This window comes from Copadichromis virginalis, linkage group LG12 (genome assembly GCF_057382275.1).
Source record: "Copadichromis virginalis isolate Kocher_CV1m ecotype Utaka linkage group LG12, C_Virginalis_male_GT1.1, whole genome shotgun sequence".
Taxonomy (NCBI): Eukaryota; Metazoa; Chordata; class Actinopteri; order Cichliformes; family Cichlidae; genus Copadichromis; species Copadichromis virginalis.
Genome location: NC_140629.1, coordinates 37833016 through 37853923, shown reverse-complemented (window position 1 = coordinate 37853923; position 20908 = coordinate 37833016). Strand labels below are relative to the sequence as shown.

The following is a 20908-nucleotide window of genomic DNA, read 5'->3' as shown; positions in this document are numbered from 1 at the left end:
TTACTGGCTTCATTTCTTTGAAACAGGGTGTTGGCCTTGACCTTTTTAAAAAACAAATTAATACTGGAGGTGATTTAAAGTAGTAGAATGACTAAAACAGTAGTTCAAGCTCTTAGCTGCATACACGAACTGCTTTAAATGAATTCATGTTTTGTTGCGACCCCCGCTGAGACGTTTCTCCACACTGTCAGACAGATTCAGTCTAAATTACTGTGCGTTTTTCTTCTCATCGCATTCCTCCTGTGCTCCTCTGTCCTCTCTTCTATCTGCTGAAATTGCCCCTCTCTCTCTAAAAACCCAATCTCTGCTCCTATTTGAATTTCATTTACAAAGGGAAAACTGGTCGGGACATTTTAAATGTGCTCTGCTGTCTGCTGTCAAGGTGAGGCCGAGGGTCTCTCCCCTGCAGACTTCTCCCCCTCCGCCTGTCTGGATCGGCTCCAACACTGCATATTCATGAGGAGGACTAATTTGACAATTAGAGATGATGGGGCACTCGTCCTTGCTAATGCACTTCATTATAAGATCTTCTTTGTGGATTTAATAGCGTCGCAGTTGCTTCCTGTGTTTTTACTTCAGTTTCAACAAGTCTGTTTATGATCGGAAGCCTTAGTTTACTCAGGTTTATTTGGCAGCCTGAATAATATGAAGAAAGTTGCTAAATACTTAATTTTTTTCATTGTTCCATAAAAACAAAAGCTTGTCTGGTGTCATTTTGCTGCTCAGCTCAAACAGCGAGTTTTGCCTTGAAGAACATGGCGGTGATTGTGATGTGCAAATTGCAGCAATCAGCGCCGTGATCATCATGTTTATGACAGTGACATGAAAAAGCTGTTCTTGTTTTTTTTTAATGTTCTTTAGTCTGAAAAAGGAACTCTTTCAGTTGCACGCTAGGATACCTCATGTTTTTAGACCGTGTCCACGCTGAGCCAGCTAAATCTGAAACAGCAGCGTGAAAATAAAGCAAGATTTTACACTTTAAGCTTTAAGTCTCCATTTACACAAAACACCTGACAGGAAACACGGGGGGTGCCTGGGCCACAGTAATCAGGCATTGTGAGAATAAATCAGATTCATAATGTTTGCACCGATTCAGTTTTTCTGTTCATTTGTTTAAATATAGCACCAATTCACCTCACCAGTAACATCGAGGTGCTTTATTCTCCAAGTTTAAGACCTTACCTTATTAGTTAAAAGCTCCAATAATCCCCTATATCATCTGCTGAAGGGAAAGAGAAAAGAGAAAGGAAAAAAGAGTGAGAAAAGGACGAGGAGTAGACGAGGTTAATGCTACATAAAGGCCTCGTCTCCAGCCGGTGGATGGCCGCCCCCCCCTGAGCCTGCTTCTGCCGGAGGCTTCTTCCTGCTTCTTCTTCCGTCCCGCTGTTGTCAAGTGTCGCTCAAAGGGGGTCGTTTCTGTATTAGTCTACGGTCTTTAACTTACAATATGAGGGGTCTTAAGCGAACTGTTGTTGCGATCATATAAATGAAATGGAAGAAAATTAAAATTGATTTAAAATGAAAAGTGGGTGATTCCTAAACCTAATCTTAAAGTAGAGAGGGTGCCCGTCTGGGTGGTTACGGAGGACGGGGTGATAACTGAAAGCTCTGCCTCACGTCCCACTTTTAGAAACCACAAATAATTGTGCAGAGTGAGAATGAAGTACTCTGTTGGGATAATATTATATTAACAGGTCTTTAAGGTATGACCTGCACTCATAAAGGTTTGTAATCCCTGAAAACCTGACCGGCTTAGTCTTGGTTTCCTCCTCTGTAGCTTGTGTGAGCTCTAACCACCTTCAGCACAGCTGGCGTTTACCAAAGCATGTTGCTTCCACTACACTGCATTTATCACTGAATCAGGCGAACTCTGCTTTTAATGATTTTCTAATGTATAGTTGAGAACTTCACAGATTAAACAAAAAGAAATCAGAACAAATAATGAAATAAATCAGCAACTCAAAGCCGAGTTAGAAACTACTAGGAGGCAAACATAAGGAGATTTTTATGTTTTATCCGGCAGCGGATAATCAATTAAACGAGTGATTCGATTCTGAAGAATCCAAAAACAGTTTAAAGAATCCACCAGCTGCTGTGAACATCAACAGTCTGGTTCATTTTCTTGCCCCCCAGCGTTTTATGCTGACTGTAACCTTTCCAGCTCTGCATTTCTCCTGGGGAGGGATTTGCATCGCAGTAACACACCTATTTTGCCTAATTGCCCGAGTGCAGGCCCCTGCACATCTCCTACTCTCTGCTGCCTGCACAGTGGGGGGTGGAGGGTAGGGGGCTTGTTGCTTTGGATGGGACTGTAGCCATCTGACACCTCGATCTCTGAAGTGTGCAAACAACTCGACTGGTGTTGACTAAAGTTACAGTCGGTGTTAAATACAATGCTTACACTGATCAGTGTTGGGAGGAGAGCAAGGTTTCCCCCTGAGCCCTGGAAGATCCTGCGACTTTGATTATGAATAAGATTTTGTGTTTTTGTGAGCTACTTACATATTTTACAGCAGAGCAGGAGTTGTAAACAGTTGCGACTCGAGTGGTTTAGAGAGTAAACAAACTTCCATTAACGGGGACAATCAGGCTTCTCCGTGGCCAAAAACTCAACATTCTGATCCTTTATGAAAAGAAAAGTTTATATTTACAGGAGCAAAGTTTTCACAGTATTTTTACCTTTTGTTTCTGTGTGAAATGTTATGTGAATATTTTCATGCAGCTTGCTTTGAAAAAGCCAATTTTGACTTCCCTCTCTCTTCCTTTGTGCTCCCAGACACGGTTACTACGGCACGTCGGGGCCCCCTGCACCAGCGAAAGCCCTGACTGACCTGAAGCTCCACTTAACGAACTCCTCCCACCCCATTTCCTCATCGTCCTCAACAGACATGGTGGTCATTCACCCAGGGGCCGTGCTGGCCATGGTGGACCTGCTGCCCTCCGTCTCCTCTGACAGCCAGCCAGAGGTGAGGAAATGAAAGGCAATGTGCTTCCTGTCAAAGTGGGTGAAGGGATTCGATGGCAGGCAGGAAGTGCCTTTTTTCAGTTGGGTTTTTCACGTCAGACGGCAGCCAGACAGTGTGAGTCAGCTACATATGTGTGTTTTAGGGGAAAGTCAGTCGTATTGAATGATTACATGCAGGTAATTAACTTACTAATCAGTGAATTGCCCAAAGCACCCTCTCACAATTTCCTGATTTTGCTTATTTTTGCCTCTTTACAGGGCGATTTAAACTAAGCTTAAGTCTTAGTCTTGGTTTTAACGTCTAGCTCTCCAACTTTCTGCTCCTCCCAGCATGCCCTCGACCTGCAGCTGGCAGTCGCCAACATCCTGCAGCTCCTGGTGAACAGCGAGAGGAACCAGCAGGTGTTGTGTGAAGCCTGCCACCATCAGCGACTGTTGCAGCGCTGCAGCCAGGCCCTCAGCGATGAAGACCACCCTCTGCACCCGCCGCTGCAGAGGATGTTCGAGAGGCTGGCCTCGCAGGCCCTGCAGCCGATAGCACTCAGGTACTGAAGCTGGCCATGTTGATAACATGATGTAGGCACCAACAAACCTAAACTGAGAAGCTTCAACACTGAAATGCTGCCCCAACAATGACTGTTTCAGATGATAATAAAGAGATTAAAATAAAAGCATAAAAGCAAGACAACTCAAACAAATATTTTAACTATTATTCTTTTTTTTTTTTTTGAAAATCTAAATGAAGTTTCAGATGAAATCCTTGACTAACATCACAGAAACACACAAGGTCAGATTAGGTGAGTCTGGCTAACATCAGCGGTGCTATCGCCAGCTGACACCTGCACAGTCCGTTTACTCTGACACAGCCTTTCTTTTTCCAGATCAAAGAATGCAGTCCCAGCTGGAGCCAATCAACATCTTCTATATTAATAAAATATGAATTATTAGTCTAACTAATTACTATTTATACTACAACCTTAAACCCAACCTCAGACCCCCTTAACCAACATTACATCAAACCCAAATCTTTATGAGGCTTTCTCTCAGACTCTTAATTCTAAGCACAATAAACCTCTGATGCACACCGTTTCATGAGGTACTTTACTGCTGATGGAACAGAATCAGCAACCAGGTTTAAATAGTGAACAAATGCATCACATGAAAACAGATTTATCTGTGGTGAAGTAAGATATATAAAGTATTAGAGACAAAAAAGAAAAGGCAGTGCGTTACTTTGCTTTATGGAGGTCCATCACTGTCCATAACTGTTAGACGGAGGAGGGATCTAAATCTCATTCATAACCAAATATCGGTCCAGGTTATTATTTCCACATGAAGAAAAGAAAGCCTTAATTAATAATTATTTAATTATTCATTCATTCATTAACATCCCAGCGTGTGCAGTTTAAAGTCTCAGAGAGAAGGTCGGCTGTTCAGGGAAAGTTGACGTTCAGCTGTTTCTTGGTTGTAGCTGGTTTTTTAAATTGGTTTTAGTCATGTTTGTGACACGTGTCTAACATTATTTTTAAGTTCGATTTTTTTTTTTTTTACTCCATTTAACCAGTAAATAAGAAACCAAAGGACAGACCCACAAAAACCTGAGAACAATGAAGAGATGTAATACCTCACATTCAGGGTTTTTTAAACATTAAAGTGTTTGTCTGGACTTTTCTGCACAGACCTGAGCTTGGAGCAAATAATATTTTATGAACAAAATCATTTTGTTCTTGGAAAGCAGTTTTGTTTTTTTATCATGCTAATGTGCATTTGCATTGTCGGGTTTCACTGAATGAAGACTGATTTTATATGCAGGCAAAACGGAGTGATTCTCATTTCCCGCTTGACTTGTTACGTGAGATGGGAGATTGGGGTTGAGGGACAAGACTGAAAGTTATTTGACATGCACATGGTTGGTTGTTTTCATATGTTAATGCAGCCTGCCTGGCTCACATTCTCTCCCTCCAGCTGGATTTATGCTGGGGGTACACGTATCGCTGTCTGTCAGCCTGTTCCCCATCCTTCCCTTCATTCCCCCCCCCCCTCCCTGTCAGGCCTACCCTTCATATTTCCACTCCTCTTATTTTTTTCTTCTTCCCATTAGAGCAGGGCGATATGGCCAAAAATATTTATCACGATATATATTTGAAAATTTGCGATAACGATATAACTGACGATATAATTGATGCGAGACAAAATACAACTCCACAACATTACTAGCGCAAAAAGACAACCTTCCATTTATTTTCACTTAAACAAGAAGCTGGTTTTTATGTACATTAAAGCTTTATAAAAATGTAACAGTGCAAATGCAAATTCCTTGCTGAAAGTTTAACCAAAAGGCATTTCCAGTAGAAATGGGCTGACATATCCTGAGCATAACCATGTATAATATCCACTGAAGTTAAAAAGAGGTGCTTTGCAACATTAAACTGCAGTGTGCAGTACGTATTTTTCGGACCATAAGGTGCACGGGATTATAAGGCACATTAAGCGAAACAAAGCAGTCAGATAAATCAAACTTTATTAAACTCATTCTTCTTGCTTCCTCCACTTCTGTACCATTGATTCATTAATGTTGAATTCTCTGGCAGCGGCTCTATTCCCATGTTGTTGCAGTATATTAATGACTAACCTCGTATTGTGGACGGATTATCTCAGTTGTTCTCCTGACTGAAGATTGGTCCTTTTACAGCATCCTGCCATGCGATTGCATTTGTCTCTAACCATGAGGAACCTTAACATTAACTTTTATAAGTGGAAAAGTGTTAGTGTTCGTCCTCCAGCTTCACTGTTTATGTTATGCTAACATAGCTGTGTCGCTAGCGATCACGTAGCACATCATTATATACCAGCTAGCCCAACTTCAGTAACCCTACAAACGTCACTGCTGTTTAGTTTTCTGTCTTCATTTATGTTGGAAGTGATAGCAGAGCTGTACGTTTGATTTTTTTCAGAAATCTCTCAGTCAGAACATGCTATATCATGCTTAGGTAACTAGCGAAACTAGCGAGCTAACTTCCGCTAGCTTCCTGCTAACTTCTAACTCCGTTAAATGTAATACATTTTGTTTTCATGGATGCCTGGAAGTTAAACTTCATAGTTACACCTGGTAAAGCAGCAATGCTGATCGTTTTATTAAAGATGAAAGAATTTAGACAGTTTTTAACTCTTAGTGATGCTGCAGTGTTCGTTTGACCTGAACTTTACGGAGTTTAGGACCCAGATTACTCCCAGATTTAAGGGCATCTTAGTCCGACAAATACGACAATAACGATGGCCGCTTGCATGTTCTGCAAAAAAATGTGCTTTGTCGTGTATCTGACGGACAAACACCAAACCAGTTCCACATCACGGAAGTTGCACCATTTTTACAAACCAATTCTGGTTCATCTGTTTCACTCAACAATCGGCCATGTGCGTATGAAAACAAAGGCACTGCGCATGCGCGTTTTACTCATATTCTATCGCGATATTTCATTTTCCTATCGTTGCCTAACATTATACCGGTATTACCGTGAACGGTATAATATGGCCCAGCCCTACTTCCCATTTTTATTTTGTTTCTGCTCTGTCAACATCAGCCAGCAGCAAAGCTCCAGAGTCTTTTGCCTCCTCGGTGCCGCTCTGATATCGTCTGCTTCCAGCCGCTGGTGTCGCACATCGAGCGCTCTGACAGCAGACGCAAACAATCACAGCAACACTTTGCATTCGTGTCACTTACATGCCGGTCAACCATGTCACTGACTTTGAGACAGACAGAAAATGCTGTAAACCTCAGCTTTTTGAGGAGCGGAAGTAACTGCTGACTTAACAAACTGCATCCAATTAGGATGTGCTTCACTGCTTAATGAGAACATAAAGGACATAGTATGGCAGGGGGACCCTGTGGGAGTGCAACGACTAAACCCAGCAGTTGTTTTTAATTGGTTATGTAATAGTGTCACTGAAAAACAGGAATGCGCCTAAAAGAGTACAATAGGCCTCGAGGCTCATGCTTTACACGAGCACGGCCCAGGTACTATATTTAAAAGATTTCTGCATCCTTAATGGCAAAAGTTTGGACACCAGTTTGTACCTTTCATTTCTGGGAAGGTTTCACTTATGGCTGAGGACCATCTATGTGCATATTAGGGAGCGTATCTGCAAAATGTGCATTTGGGTATAGAAGTAATCACTTTTGAAAAACACCTCCGTGTTGATGCCGAGCCAAATGCATGCTCACTTCCTCCTTCCACATGTTGTTAATAGGATGATTGAAGTGTGAAGGCAAGCTTTAGTTTAGTTCCTTGCCTAAACAAAGGCGCTCTTCTCAAAGCCACTGAAAGGACTTTTGGATTTTCAGTAACAGTGGGGGGGAAACAAAGGCTGAGGTTATTTTAAAACAGGAGTGCTACTTAAATAAGGTTAATTAAACTGAAATAAAGGAAGTTCAGCAGTGATACTGGCCTAATTGTTTTTTCTTTGTTCTTTCTTTATTCCTGACTTCCTGCTTATCTTCCCCTTCAGGGAGTTCTTACGGCTCGGGAACCCGCTGAACTGTGGCGCCTGGGACAAGAAGCTGTTGAAGAACTACCGGGTCCACAAACCGAGCTCTCTCAGCTACGACGCCGAGATGAGAAGTAAGATTGTAACATTCGATCATTGTACTCACTGTTCCACAGATCTCCCGTGAAATATTCCTACAAGTGTTTTTTGTCAGAGATATTAAATAAAACACAAGTCGGGTTTTGGTGTTCTTATCAGCTGTCAGTCGGTTACACTTACCAAGTGCATAGACTGGATCATACCAACTACACACACTGCATCCACACAGATAGAATCTATCCCAGGATAAAGTATTAAACTGCCTGCATAAGTATTTGTTATAGTTGGGTTACAGGCCTCAAACGTATTATTAAAGTGCCGACTAAAAGGTAACCACCTTAGAAACCTCTGTGTTTCTGTTTTATCACCTATCACACAACGTTCTTTGGTATTAGTCGAACAAATATAGTTTCTTATACCGACACAGGTAAAATTCTCACTTTGTAATAGCTGAGAATTGAAGAGCTCTTTTCACAGCAGCCTTCCAAGTGCAGCTATGAAGGATGTGCCACCTGGGAGCGATTCCCATCTGCCGTTGTGATGCAGGCTTCTCCTGGGAGAAAGTGTCATTTTTATTTATTTATTTTTTAACAAAAGCTTTAAAAAAAAAAGGAGAATCATCTTTTCTTTGCTCTATGATGAATTCCCCAAAGAATAACATCTGATGTTAGAGTATGAGCTTTGCTTAGTTCCTTAACGCCAGATTAAAATGCTCAGATGGTCCGTGTGCTTTCAGAGTGGTCGGAGGAACAATCGGAATTAATTACGTATGAACTTTACAATTTATCCAGAGCTCCTCATTTCCGTGCCGGATCAAAGATAGAAGGCAAACCTAATCAGGTGTCCTTCCTTGCATCCGTGTTGTTAGCCGCTTATCCAGTTTGGGTTCTTGTGAGCGCTGGAGTTGATCCCAGCTGTCACAGGCTGAGAAGCGGCGTGAAGCCTGAGTATCAAATGGCTAACATGGCGACACAGATGAGCACGCTCATATCCACCCCTCCTACCAATTAAATCTTCCTGTAATGGTTATTTATATGTTATATATATTCAGACAGCAGCTGACAGTAGACAGAATGCAGCTATGACTCGAGGACTTACAGATACACTAATTAGCACGTGGCGTCATTTCAACGTGCTTTAGCTGCTTTTCATTTCGTTGCTTTTTGGAAGCAGGAAGTTGTTAGAGCGGTCTTCTTGTCCACTGATTAAAGCGACATGTAAACTCCATGTTTAAACAAAGATCGGCTCGCCTCTGTGAATGTAATGCAAATGGCTTGTTTTCCATCAACAGCTGCTAATGTTTGTAATTTTCTGGGCTTCTCAGCATGTCTTAATTGCTTATTGTGTCTCCTCCCAGCTGAGAATGGATATCAAGGCCCCAGTAATTACTGCTCTTTACAGACAGCCACTGGGAGAGCACATATTGCCATCTTTCTCTGTGAGAAGAGTCTGGTTTATTAGCTGCCATTGATGGCTGTTGTAATTCTTGCTTTCATCCAATTCGTCTTTGTCACATCTGCTGACTCTTTAGAAATGAGACGACCCATGTTCTCAATAGAAGGTGAAATATGTTACCTTAGCGCGGGACGTTATTATCGCCCTTCTGGGGCGATGAAAATCCAGCTTTGATTTAATGTGGCCTACTCGCAGTCGGTGTTTTCAGTGCTGTGGGAGTTTTCATGGGCGGACCAAGCTGTGAGGGGTTTTTACCACTCTCTCTGAATCTAATCTAATTGGAAAATAAATGTTATTTTGAATAAACAAATGCAAAATTTGAAGTGCTGGAATTCTGTCAAGACATTTTTAGGACAGTAGAGAAACCACTGTTAGATGGGGAGATGAAACAAGCTGCTTTAAACTAAGAGTAAAAAGTTCATTTGTATTTCTTTTGGGTTTCCGACTACACATTTGCCTCTATAGTGAGGAAAAAACATATATTTTTCTGCTCCGGGGTTTTAAAATCAGGCTATTTTTAAGGTTTAAGGATTTTTTTTAAAGTTTGATTTTGATACTTGTAATAGCCAAATTTAAACTTAACTATCTTGAAGTGTTGTATTATCTTTCCATTAAGACCTTCTTATATGTAGGGAAGGTCATGTTAATTCTTGGCCTCATTCTTTACAGTTTAACAGGTCAATAAGGTTTCTGACTTTAGAACAAAACGTTATGACTGTAGTCTGGTTCCCTGAAGAAAAGGAACAACATGCAGTACGTACAGTGTGGAATATGACGTCCCTGCGTGTGCCAGCTGAAGACACCTTTGAACCACAGCTTTAAGCCACATGACCTGTAATGACATATTTGAGGCCCCTCCTGCACATATACGTCCCTCAGTTTGATAAACACTCCTGACTGAGCCCAGCTTCTCAGTGGGGAGACTGTCTTGTACCTCGTTCCTCTGCTTCAGGGAACAGAAGCTGTTCGCTTTCAGTTGATTCACTTGGTAGCACACATACAGTATGGAAGGGATGTATAAATGCCCCCAGAGTTGTCACTGAACCAGAACAAAAGTGTGTGGTGATGGCCAACTAGCTGCAGCACAGATATCACTCACAGGGACCCCTTTAAATGGGGCACATGAGGTTTCCAATCCCCTGATGCGCCCTGAGGCAAAGAGAGACCTTTGGTTCTGTGAGATGCTGGGAAGATAGCCTCCATAATCCAGTTGGAGAGCCTCTGCTTAGGCAGAGTTTTATGGATTATTACAGCAGTTAAACAGCTTGGCCACATAAACACACATTCTGAGTGTGGTCAGTGTAGATTCACATCACACACAGATGAAGGTTCATCTCTTCCTCAGATGGAAAAGGATGAGGGCAAAAAGTGAGAAGCTGAAAAGCGTGTGCCAGAAGCATGCACGGACGAAGCATGAAGGTCACCCTCTCTTTACTGAAGGCAGCAAAGAGGCCGTTCGAAACAACCCAGTATTATGTAAAAGAAACTTCATAGCTATAGAGTCAAAAAATGGACTGAAAGACAACTTGAACCTGGCGTCCAGCTCCAGACAGGGTCCATAGGTGGGCACAGTGATGTGGTAGCGGTTTGCTCCGTGAAGCCATTAGCTTGGAGACAAAATCTGGGAACATGGGCAGGTGGATTTTGATTGTTGTGGCTCTGAGCTTATGAAAAACCCCCACGAACTGTGACGGTTTCTGAGCTGGCAGAGGGGAGGGCTGCTCCACCTGCAACCTTTTTGTTGCATAGTGAAAGAGGGAAAAGGGAGACATGTGGTCTTTGCCAGCCCGCACAGCAGCAGCGGTGACAGGCTGGTTCACACGCTATCTACCAACTATCCATGAATGTCCGGTCCTGCATGTCATCGTCGTCCTGGTGAGCATGCAGCTCGTGCCTCACATGGTTATGGCTCACGCTTGGCTTAACCCATCAACATACTCCATGTGTTTACTCAGCTGTTTGCTGGGTCATCGACTGAATACTTCTTGCCTTTGGACTCGCATGAATCTGCATCCTTAGACTCTAAGAGGAAAGAGAAATGCCAAGCAACAGCAGCCTTTCACAGCTCTACCTACAAAGCTTTGGGTTAAGTCAACCCTCTCATACCGTGGACAGTCTCCAGGTAGACGGGGCATTCCTCATGCTGGTCTCACAGAGAAACTTCACCCCTGTGGACAGACTTGCTTCGGTTTGTGACTCATACCAAAATGACAGGAGTGTCTATTCACAGGCAGGGTCCACATATGTCATCACAGGTCATCTGCTTTAAATAGAGGTGTCTTCAGCAAGACAAACAGCTGCGTGATACTGTATGTGTTGTACAAAGTGAAGGAACTGAAACAGAACTAGAAAATTTTGCACGTTTCACAATTACATCTTTCTGCTTTTGAATGTCATGAATTAAAAAGTAAAGTAAGACTAATAAGCGTCCTGAGGCGACGGTTCTTGTCATTTGATGCCATATAAATAAAATGTTATTGATTTGAATAGCTAACCAAACAGGAGCCACCTTTCAGTCCTGAATCGTGGATCTTGCATGTCTTGACTCTAACCACGCCTTCTTAATCTCACAGACAGCATGACCACTTCCATGGAGGGCTTCGGCCCCGACAGCGTCTTCACCACGCCGGCGGAGGACAATGGCCAGTATCGCATCAGCCGCAGCCTCGTGCGCTCCGCTGAGGGCAGCACCGTACCCCTCACCCGAGTCAAGTGCCTGGTGTCGATGACAACCCCCCATGACATTCGCCTGCACGGATCAGCTGTTACACCTGCATTCGTGGAGTTTGACAGCTCGCTGGAGGGCTTTGGGTAAGTTATGGTTAACAGACCTTAAGTGCATTTGGTTTTCCAGTCGTATGCAGTAATGGTTATATTTTTGATTATGATATTTGCAACAATGTAACATTATTCAGATGAGACCTTTGTTACCCGGTTCTTTGTGACCTTTCATTTCTGAGGCCCAGTTCAAAAATGCTAACATGTGTCTTTAACACACTGGATTTCTGACGTTGCCACACAGGATGTCTCATGATTAAGTTCTGGGGGATTCTAACCTGACCTTCAGCCTGACCAAACTTGGCTTATCTTGGATATCAGGAGACAGAATTGATATGTTTGTGACAGCTGCTTGCAAAGTATATATCAACTTGACATTAATGCAGCTATGAAACCAAAACATGCTCCTGTAAACATGTGCCCTGCAACACAGAGGCAACAGCTATTCTGTTCATTACATTTCTACATTTCAGTCCTTATTAAATTAAAAATTATATTAATGTGACAATCTCTTTCAGACTTAAGGAGCGGGACAAACTTTGGTGTACATTTTGGAAAATACTGATGCCTTTATGGAAACAAATCTGTATATAAAGAAGTATAACTTGTAAATGTTTTATATCCATATAAGAGTGGCAGACTTGATTCTTACAGTTATTTTTCATCAGAAAAATCTAACGTGCACTCCCGTGATTGGATACTCTTATAAGATATACGATGTATATAAAGCATAAACACTTCCTGTAACTTTTCCTGTCCTTATGGGTGGAGTAACAGATGGTGCCCATTCTTTTGTAAACCATTTTCGCCCTAAATCTCTTTGCGGATAAATTTTCCTCGCCAGTGGAACACGCCTGAGGATGTAACGTTATTTTCCCCCGCCCTAAACAGGTTGCGTGTGAGTGTCTCTTAGCAGTACCTGCTACTGTCTCAGCAGGAGCCTGTTATTCGCCTCCAGTTGTGGAGCTGTGCATACAAATAGGCTTATTTTCCGCCTTTTATGTCACACGGAGCCCTCGGCTGCTCGTTGTGCCGCGGCTGATGTCGCCCGCTGCACCCCCCGGTTTGTGTTGTGTGTTAGCACCACAGTCAGCGCGGGGGTCAGAAGACGGTGTGTGGGCTGTGACCTCAACACTTCGCCCCCATGCTTTTGCGGACATGTTGAGCTGAGACGCAGTTGTGATGTGTTACATTCTTCATGAATATTCATAAGTGCATCTTGCAGAAGATCATAGTAGAGGTTTTCTGTCAGTGTAGCTAAAGGTTGGTTACTGTGAGCCAACTGCACCGAATTATTAGATGGCCGAGGCTGGGGAAACGTGTATATTCATTCAGTTTGCATTTCTGCACCCAGGGTCCTTCAGTGTTTTGTAAGACTAGACTTGATTTAAAAAAACTGCAGTGAGATTCTCTTTACCCTGATGAAAAAAATGCAAGCTTAGCAGACCAAATATCTAAATTTGCACAAAACATCCCGTGTCGGTGACTCGGCCTGTAACAAACAGCAAGTGGAAGCAACAAACTGACATCCAGCACTTTTTCAGGTTGCCATGCGATTTAACCACCTGTTTTTACACCAGCATGTACACTGAGGACCGCAGTGATGTCAGTACTACACACAATAAGACAGCACTAATCTTCCAAATCAAACATTTGTGTGTGTCAAACAGGATCTGAAAATTCATCTTTCCACTCTAGTTGTCTGTAGCAGTGCCAGCATCACCACACCAGAAGTATGAATAAGTTATTAATTGTATAAAACATTATACTGTTAATATATTTTCTACAATTTTGCAAAACCATTCAGCGGCCTGTTTCTGGCCCCCTGACTATATGTTTTTAACCACCTTTATTTAAGACAAATTCCTATCTCAGAACATGTGAAAGTATTCAGTTGTGGCACAGATGAGCTTTTATTTCACAGGCTTTTCTTGGCTCAGATTGGTCCTTTTTGAAGGGTGACTGCGCGTAACCACAGTCAGTCTGCATTAAAACGAGAAGTCTGTGCTGCCTTACTTAACTGAAGTCTGTCCCAGATGATATAGGATGAAATGTGAGTTATACTATGGACAGACAACCGACACTCTCACATCCACACTTACAGCAAATTTAAAATGATTAGTTTAACTAATGAACCCGTCTTTACACGACAGGAGGAATCCAGTCTAGTCTTTGTTTAGCTCTCAGAAATGCTCTAAAAACTCTTTAGTTTTAAAAACATGTTTTAAGCTCTTTAAAAAGTGTGCACCAACTCCAAGAAGCCTCTTGTAGTGTCAAAACTTCCTGAGATTGTCAGGAATCGAGCGTGTGATTCAGTTGCTTTTTATCTACTGCTTTTGAAAAATCCCTCCCCCTCCGAGCGATCGCACTTTCTTAGCTTTGCTGTTTCCTTTACTCAGAAGAACCTGTGCGACTCATCACAGCAGCCAGCTCAGAATAAAACATGGAGTTTCTCCTGAAAACGCAGCAAAGCAGCAGCAGCACACAGGCAACGAGGCAGTGGCCCACTTTCTGCTAACCAGAGGAGGAGACACACGACGCACACTCATACATCCAGAGAGAGATGGCCCCTCCTTTCTCTCCCATCTGTCAACATGAAATATTGATGCCTCTGCTGCTATTAGGACTCTCATACACAGACGCACTCTCTATAACACACAAGTTTTACACAGAGCCGGACACATGGATGCACACTCACCCACATGAGGCCAGGAAGATTCAGTCTTGACGGTTAAGGGTGGAGGAAACATTTTTTATTTCATTTTTTTAAAAGAATTAAAGAGAAAACATTCGCTGGAAGAAGATAAATTAGCATAACGTGCCGGTGAAATCCCTGCAGTGCTTTTTTTTCCTTCTTTGTCTTTTTAATAACCTAACCTGGGGTGATGAAAGAGACAGCTACATGTAGTTACTCTGAGGCAGCAGGGCGGTGTACTTGTTAGTTTGACAGGCTGTCTGTTAAACTGGGGCCCAGCGCAGTGACTCGTCCTTGAGAAGTGTCCTTGATAAAAATTAATTGAATCCCTGCCAGCCTCTGGGAGGGTGTTCTTTAGCTACCCCTGACCTCTGACCTTCCTGTCCAGGTGGAAAAAGAAGATGAGGAGGTGGGAAAAAACCAGGTCATTGTGGGCTCCGTGACTGTGGCTATTAAAATGCAGAATTTGTGGCGAACAAATAAAAATGAAGGTTTTATGTGTGACTGTTACAGTTATGTCAAGATAAAAGGAGATGCTCACATTGCTTGTGTAGTCCAGTTTTACCCATTATCATTAATAAATCTCATGAAAAATGAGACAACTGTTTTGGGTTTCCAGAAACTCATACGTCCGTATCCAATTTGAGCCAGTCTGTACTTTATCCCATTACACGTTACTGCTGCCACTGAAAAACAATGAACTTATATTAAAGAAGAAGAATACGTAAATACCTGGTGACACTGGCCTCACCGTTTGAGTGCATGGATTGATTTGTGCTTATCAGCATAAAAACAGCTGTTAAAATCGATGTTCATTTCCTCTGAGTTGCGGTAAGTCATCTTTCTTTTAAAGACAGAAGTACAGAAATAAATCAGTCAAGCTTTGCTCTCGGTTTTAATTTTAAAACTTTGGGATTGCAGTGAGGTGGTTTGAACTGCTTTTATATTAGAAAAACACATACACGTCCCAAAGATGGATGTATCCTACATCTAAAAAGTTTACACAATGCAGAAGTGCCCTAAAGTTGGATTTAATTAAATGGGCAGCAGAGAGCAATTCCTCTTGCTGCAGAAAAAGAAGTTGAGCAAACAGCCCTCATTTCCTTGGTGAACACTTTCCTGATGAGTTTATGGTGTTGATCATTAGTTTAAAGTCTTATTGAATACAACATTTAGTTTTTTGTGTGTGAATAGTTCCCATTAAAACAAAAAAGGACAAGAAATCAGGGTTTAGTTTGGTGTTTGTAGCTGACAGTAGTGCTCTCCGTTCCTCAGTTTCTCCCTCACTGAGCTTAATAATGTGACCTTATTAAGGTCGCATTAATAAGCTCAGATGGGGGATGTAACAATGGCATCTTTGGTTTACGATCTATGCTTCATAAAGATGAGACTGATCATGTATTTGCATCTATACAGTTCTATATTTCTGCTGCAGTTTTGTAGTTTCCACTAAAAAAAAAGTAAATTTGCAATAAAATATGTTTTTACTTTACAGTCAAATAACTGTAAAACTGGAATACCTGTACATCTGTAAGAGAAATTGAGTTTTATAAATACAGTTATTCTGTTGTTCATTATTGTACAGAAGATTTACAGTTATTTTACTTTACAGTGAAAGAACTGTAAATCTGTAGTAAAATAGTAAAAGTGTAGTAAATAACTACAAATTTGCAGTTTTAATTTAGCTTTCCAGCTATTTTAACTGGGTTTCCACAGATTTACATTTATTTTACTTTACAGTGAAATACTGCAGATTTACAGTTATTTTAATTGGGCTTTTTGCAGTGTCCTCCAGTGCAGCTCAGTTCAAATCTGTCAGGTTTCTGGATGAATTGGCCTTGACACACTCTAAAGACTTCTTTGTCTCCCCTGAAGAGGGGAAAACCCCAAATCCTCCTGTTCATTTCCCAGAGCACCAGTGTCTTCAGTACTGGTTCAGGATGATTAGAGAGGAGAAAATGGCACCTTCACCGAGGGGCAGTGAGTCAGCAGAACGCAACGCCAACTCACAAAGAAAAATCTTTGTAATTCTGTCGAATGATTGCCAGCCTTTGTCTGCAGGAGAAGTCCTTGAGAAAGTGGACGGCAGTGCATACAGACATCAGACTCGAGCTTACTGAGGAGTTGTGTATGTGGTCTCACTGTGCAGGCATCACCCTGTTTTTTGACAATTAATTGGAATATTATCATCATTATCATCACTATCAGCACCAACCTTAGCGAGTGCAGGGGGGCTGCAGCTGACTTTGAGCAGATTTCCTTTGAAAAATGATTCTGAATGTGCGCTTTCATCCCACCTCTATCTCCTTCTCATACATAATTAATCCGTGAGTATTAGGCAGCTCAAAATTTCCATATTATAACATGAAGCTTGTGTTTTGAAGCGTGTGAATTACCATACTGTTTTCTGGAAGTTGGGAGGAATTTTTCTAACAGTTTACCTAAGCGATGGAGCCAGACTGGAGCGGACATTCAGCAAACGCGCAGTAAATCTCTCGCGCAACAAATGCGCGTGCAAGCTGTTGACGTGTCTTGTGTCTGTCACGGCCGTTTCCCCAGATAGCAGCCGTTAATCTGTCCTCTTCTTGTCCCGTGCAGGTGCCTGTTCCTGCCCAGCCTGGCGCCTCACAACGCCCCCACCAACAACACCAATGCTTCAGGTGTCAGCGACGGAGCAGTGCTGAGCGGGATGGGCACAGGTAAAAATAGATCATTGTGCTGGGTCAGATTCCATTTACTGTAGCACAAAGGTCACCGACTGGTTGGGCCTCGGGGTATCTGCTAGCATGAACGTGGAGGCTGATTTTATAGGTTAACCAGGCACAGCGGCCCACCGAGCTACACTTTGAAGCTGAAACATAAAGGTCAGTGACATAACTAATTCTAGCCCTTACAATAACCAAAGGACAGAGTAGTAATGGATTTGCTTTTCTAAAAATGGTGAAAAGCAGAAAAGTCACATGCTTAATGTGCTGACTGTTTGTCTTTGCTGCACGTAAGCAGAAAATGATCATTGCCACAAACAAAGCAAAGGTCACCTGACTGACAGGATTAGGAAACAGCCTTTCAGAAGTGTTCAAACTTGGAGGTTTGACGGTATCCAAGTTACGGTTGCTATGAAGGGAGAAACTATCCATCGAGACCCCAAATGTTTCTGTGGCAGGCTGTAAACATGCTTTCATGCTGTTAAACTGGCTTTTTAACATGGAAGTCTGTGGGACGGATTCACCACACACCAAGGGGAACTGCAGTTTTTGTCTGTTCTGCATTAAACTTTGGCACCATTAACTCCACCGGTGCTTTCCTGCAGTGACAAGTAAAAATAATAAAGACTTTTTAAAACTGACATGCAATAAACTGCTTTTAAACAGTGAATGGTTCTTTGATGCTGAAATGTTTTTATCACATCAGAAGGTAACAAAGCTTTATTATACGCAGGTCTTCTGTCATAATTCTTCAATTAAATGAGGGCAAAGCCTCCTTTTGATCGCCTCCGTTAAGGTTGCTGCTTTGTGTTGTTAATACAAACTCAACACTTTGTGCAGTGGTTTCACATTTACAGCTTTGCATTGGACACAGCAAAACGGAGACTGGATCAATGAGACAGAAGAACTGCTTTATTATAATGTCGAGTCTATTTTATAAAACTGGCTGACACATTGGGGCGACCGTGGCTCAGGTGGTTGGGAAGCGTATCTGTAACCGGAAGGTCGCCGGTTCGATCCCCGGGCTCTCTGTCCTGGTCGTTGTGTCCTTGGGCAAGACACTTTACCCTACCGTCTACTGGTGTTGGCCAGAGGGGCCGATGGCGCGATATGGCAGCCTGGCTTCTGTCAGTCTGCCCCAGGGCAGCTGTGGCTACAACCGTAGCTGCCTCCACCAGTGTGTGAATGTGAGAGTGAATGAGTAATGGAATTGTAAAGCGCTTTGGATGCCTTGAAAAGTGCTATATAAATGCAATCCATTATTGGATTGCATTTATATAGCATTTATATTTAACTATATTATATTTAACTAAATTAAACTTTATGCACCTTTGTGGATTTTTTTGGTCACTCTGTAGAGCTCCTTTCAGCTGCTCCCTTATTCACCCGGGGTCACCACAGCGGGCAACTCTGCATGTTTAATTTGACAGAGGTGTCCTGATGCAACCCCTAAGGGATTTGCGTCTTCTCGGGGGATAGAGTCGGGGATCTTTCGCTTGTTAGGTTAATGTGTAAACAGTTAAACTATGGATGGCCTTTGTTTGTGGCATGAAGGCCTTTGTTGCTTTCCCGGCTTTTAATTAACTGCCAGTTTTTATTAGAGGAAATACGGTGCATCCGATGTGGGGAGGAAGTGAGAATTTAGCAGAAGAGTCAGCGGTCTTTAGCTGTAATCATATCCACAAACCTTCATCTGTGTCTTTGTGAGAACATGTCACATCAAAGTAGATCAGTCATGTTGTGTCAGTGCGTCAGCTCCACTCTTCGTTCAGTCCTCTCTCATGAAACAGGAACAGGAAACTGTGTAAAGCAAAGCATTCGAGTGCTGCTCGTTGGATTTCACTTCTTGCAAATGACTCTAAGTTCCTTTATGATACGTTTTTGTCCTTTATCCTGTTGGCTTGCTCATTTCTGTTGTTTCAGAAATAGTAAATTGACTGGTTCTTTGGCATGCACACTGGGATTGAACCACCAGCCTCCCGATTAGTAGATTAGTAAATGACCTGCTACACCTCCTGAGCCACAGCCGCCCCTTAAAACAAGCGTTTTCAATTGATGAGTAAGAATAGATTCCTGTGTTTCATCCCACCTAATTTCATTTTTAGCCCACAGGTACACAAAAACTCTTTGTGCATTTCCCTTTTTTGCTTTGTGTTTAATTTTTAACGACACACATCCCACTCGGATCACCGCGTCTGCCGCTTCGTCTCGTTTTTTCTGTTTATGTTCCATCGGCCTCGTTGTTGTTTTCTCCATTTCACCATCATCTTTATTCTCACTCTCCTTCCTTTTCTTTAAAGCAGCTGTGTGTCTTTGCAAAACCTCTTTGGATTTCTTTTGCTTTTGATCTTTTTTCTTCTGTTTTCATCATTTTTCGTCTTTTATGCAAAAAGAAAAACACATGTCTGCATATCTCGAGCTTCAGACCTCACCTGTCCTTGAGCCGTTAGTTTTAGTGTGTTAAAAATAAAATGTGTTTGTTATGAAAAACCTCATAAACAATATTGATATTTTACAGAATAGATTTTATCATATAAACTGTCTGCGATGTTACGCTTGAATTTTTAGTGTGTAGCCTCATTTAGTATTTATGAAGCACAGCTAGACTCTCCTTTCTCCTCTTCCTCCCAGTCCACCCTCCTCTCCATCCACTCATACATGACTATCGTTCCTCCATCTGTTTACCTATTCATGCCGCTCCTTCTGTGCTCATCCACCCCACACTGCTCTGCTCTCGTCTTCTCCTGCTAGTCACCCAACTCTATTTATAGACCTCACTCGTTCCTCCCTCATTTCTTCCTGTCATTCACATTTTCCTTTTCTGTCCCTTTCACTGCTTATCTCAGTCTCCTTCATTCTTCCTCCTTTCCCCTGCCCTGATTCTATCCATTCTTTGTCACTTTCCCCTTCCATCTCCTCATTTATCTCTATCCCGTCTCCTCCCTTCCTCTCTGTTTCCTTCCTTCTCTTTCCTCATCCACTTCGGTCTGACCCGTATCTGTGAATGACACCATCCAGAGGCTCATTTATCAAAATATCTTCATTCTGCTCACAACAACAATGTTGCACCAAGTGTAAATTGATATGCATAAGAATTCGATGTAATCCCTCAAACCAGTTTTCTACAGTTTGTGATGGAGTCCACAGACAGCCCCATTATTTGGTCAAGTCTGATAACCATTTGAGTGACAACCTCATCCCGAGCCACAGACTCTGCTCTGAGATCTTTTCTAACCAATCTGGACGACAGAGTACTGCCTTCATGTTTTGGCAGCTTACGTCAAAGTTTTAGCTCATTTTAATGGTAATGCGAGCTACTGTACACCTCGATCTACACCCGGAGGCTGAATTGAAATCTTTCCTACACCCTCGGTGTGCTGTTCTGCAGCTCTGGCTGATCATACATAAACATGGCATAATTTAATGTGGTGTATTTGGCACAGATAAAGCACCGACGCAAAACAAACGTTTGCAGAATGCAAATCTGAACCAGGAAAATATGGAGAATGACTCAGAAGAAAAATAAGAGCATTTTTTCATAGGTGTGATAAGATGAGTCAAATAGGTTAGCTGTTTGCAGTATGTCACATTAATAAATGCAAGAAAACACAACATTTAAGATCGGAAATAATAAAAAAAAATCAAGCCTACAATAACTCAGTTTCTAGTTTTCTGGACTGGCGAGACGAGAACAAACAATCTGTCCAAAAAATATGTAAAGTGACG

At 42.2% G+C, this 20908-nt stretch overlaps 1 protein-coding gene across 5 annotated transcripts in view; it reads left to right on the top strand.

Moving 5' to 3' along the window:
• Positions 1–20908, top strand: part of wdfy3 (WD repeat and FYVE domain containing 3) — a 123532-nt gene that overhangs the window by 54525 nt on the left and 48099 nt on the right. For all 5 annotated transcript variants that reach the window (XM_085476414.1, XM_085476415.1, XM_085476412.1 and 2 more), the window contains 5 exons: positions 2777–2966; positions 3296–3510; positions 7472–7584; positions 11578–11815; positions 17076–17176. In XM_085476414.1, coding sequence (XP_085332540.1) covers positions 2777–2966; positions 3296–3510; positions 7472–7584; positions 11578–11815; positions 17076–17176 — 857 coding nt within the window. The remainder of the gene's footprint in view (positions 1–2776; positions 2967–3295; positions 3511–7471; positions 7585–11577; positions 11816–17075; positions 17177–20908) is intronic.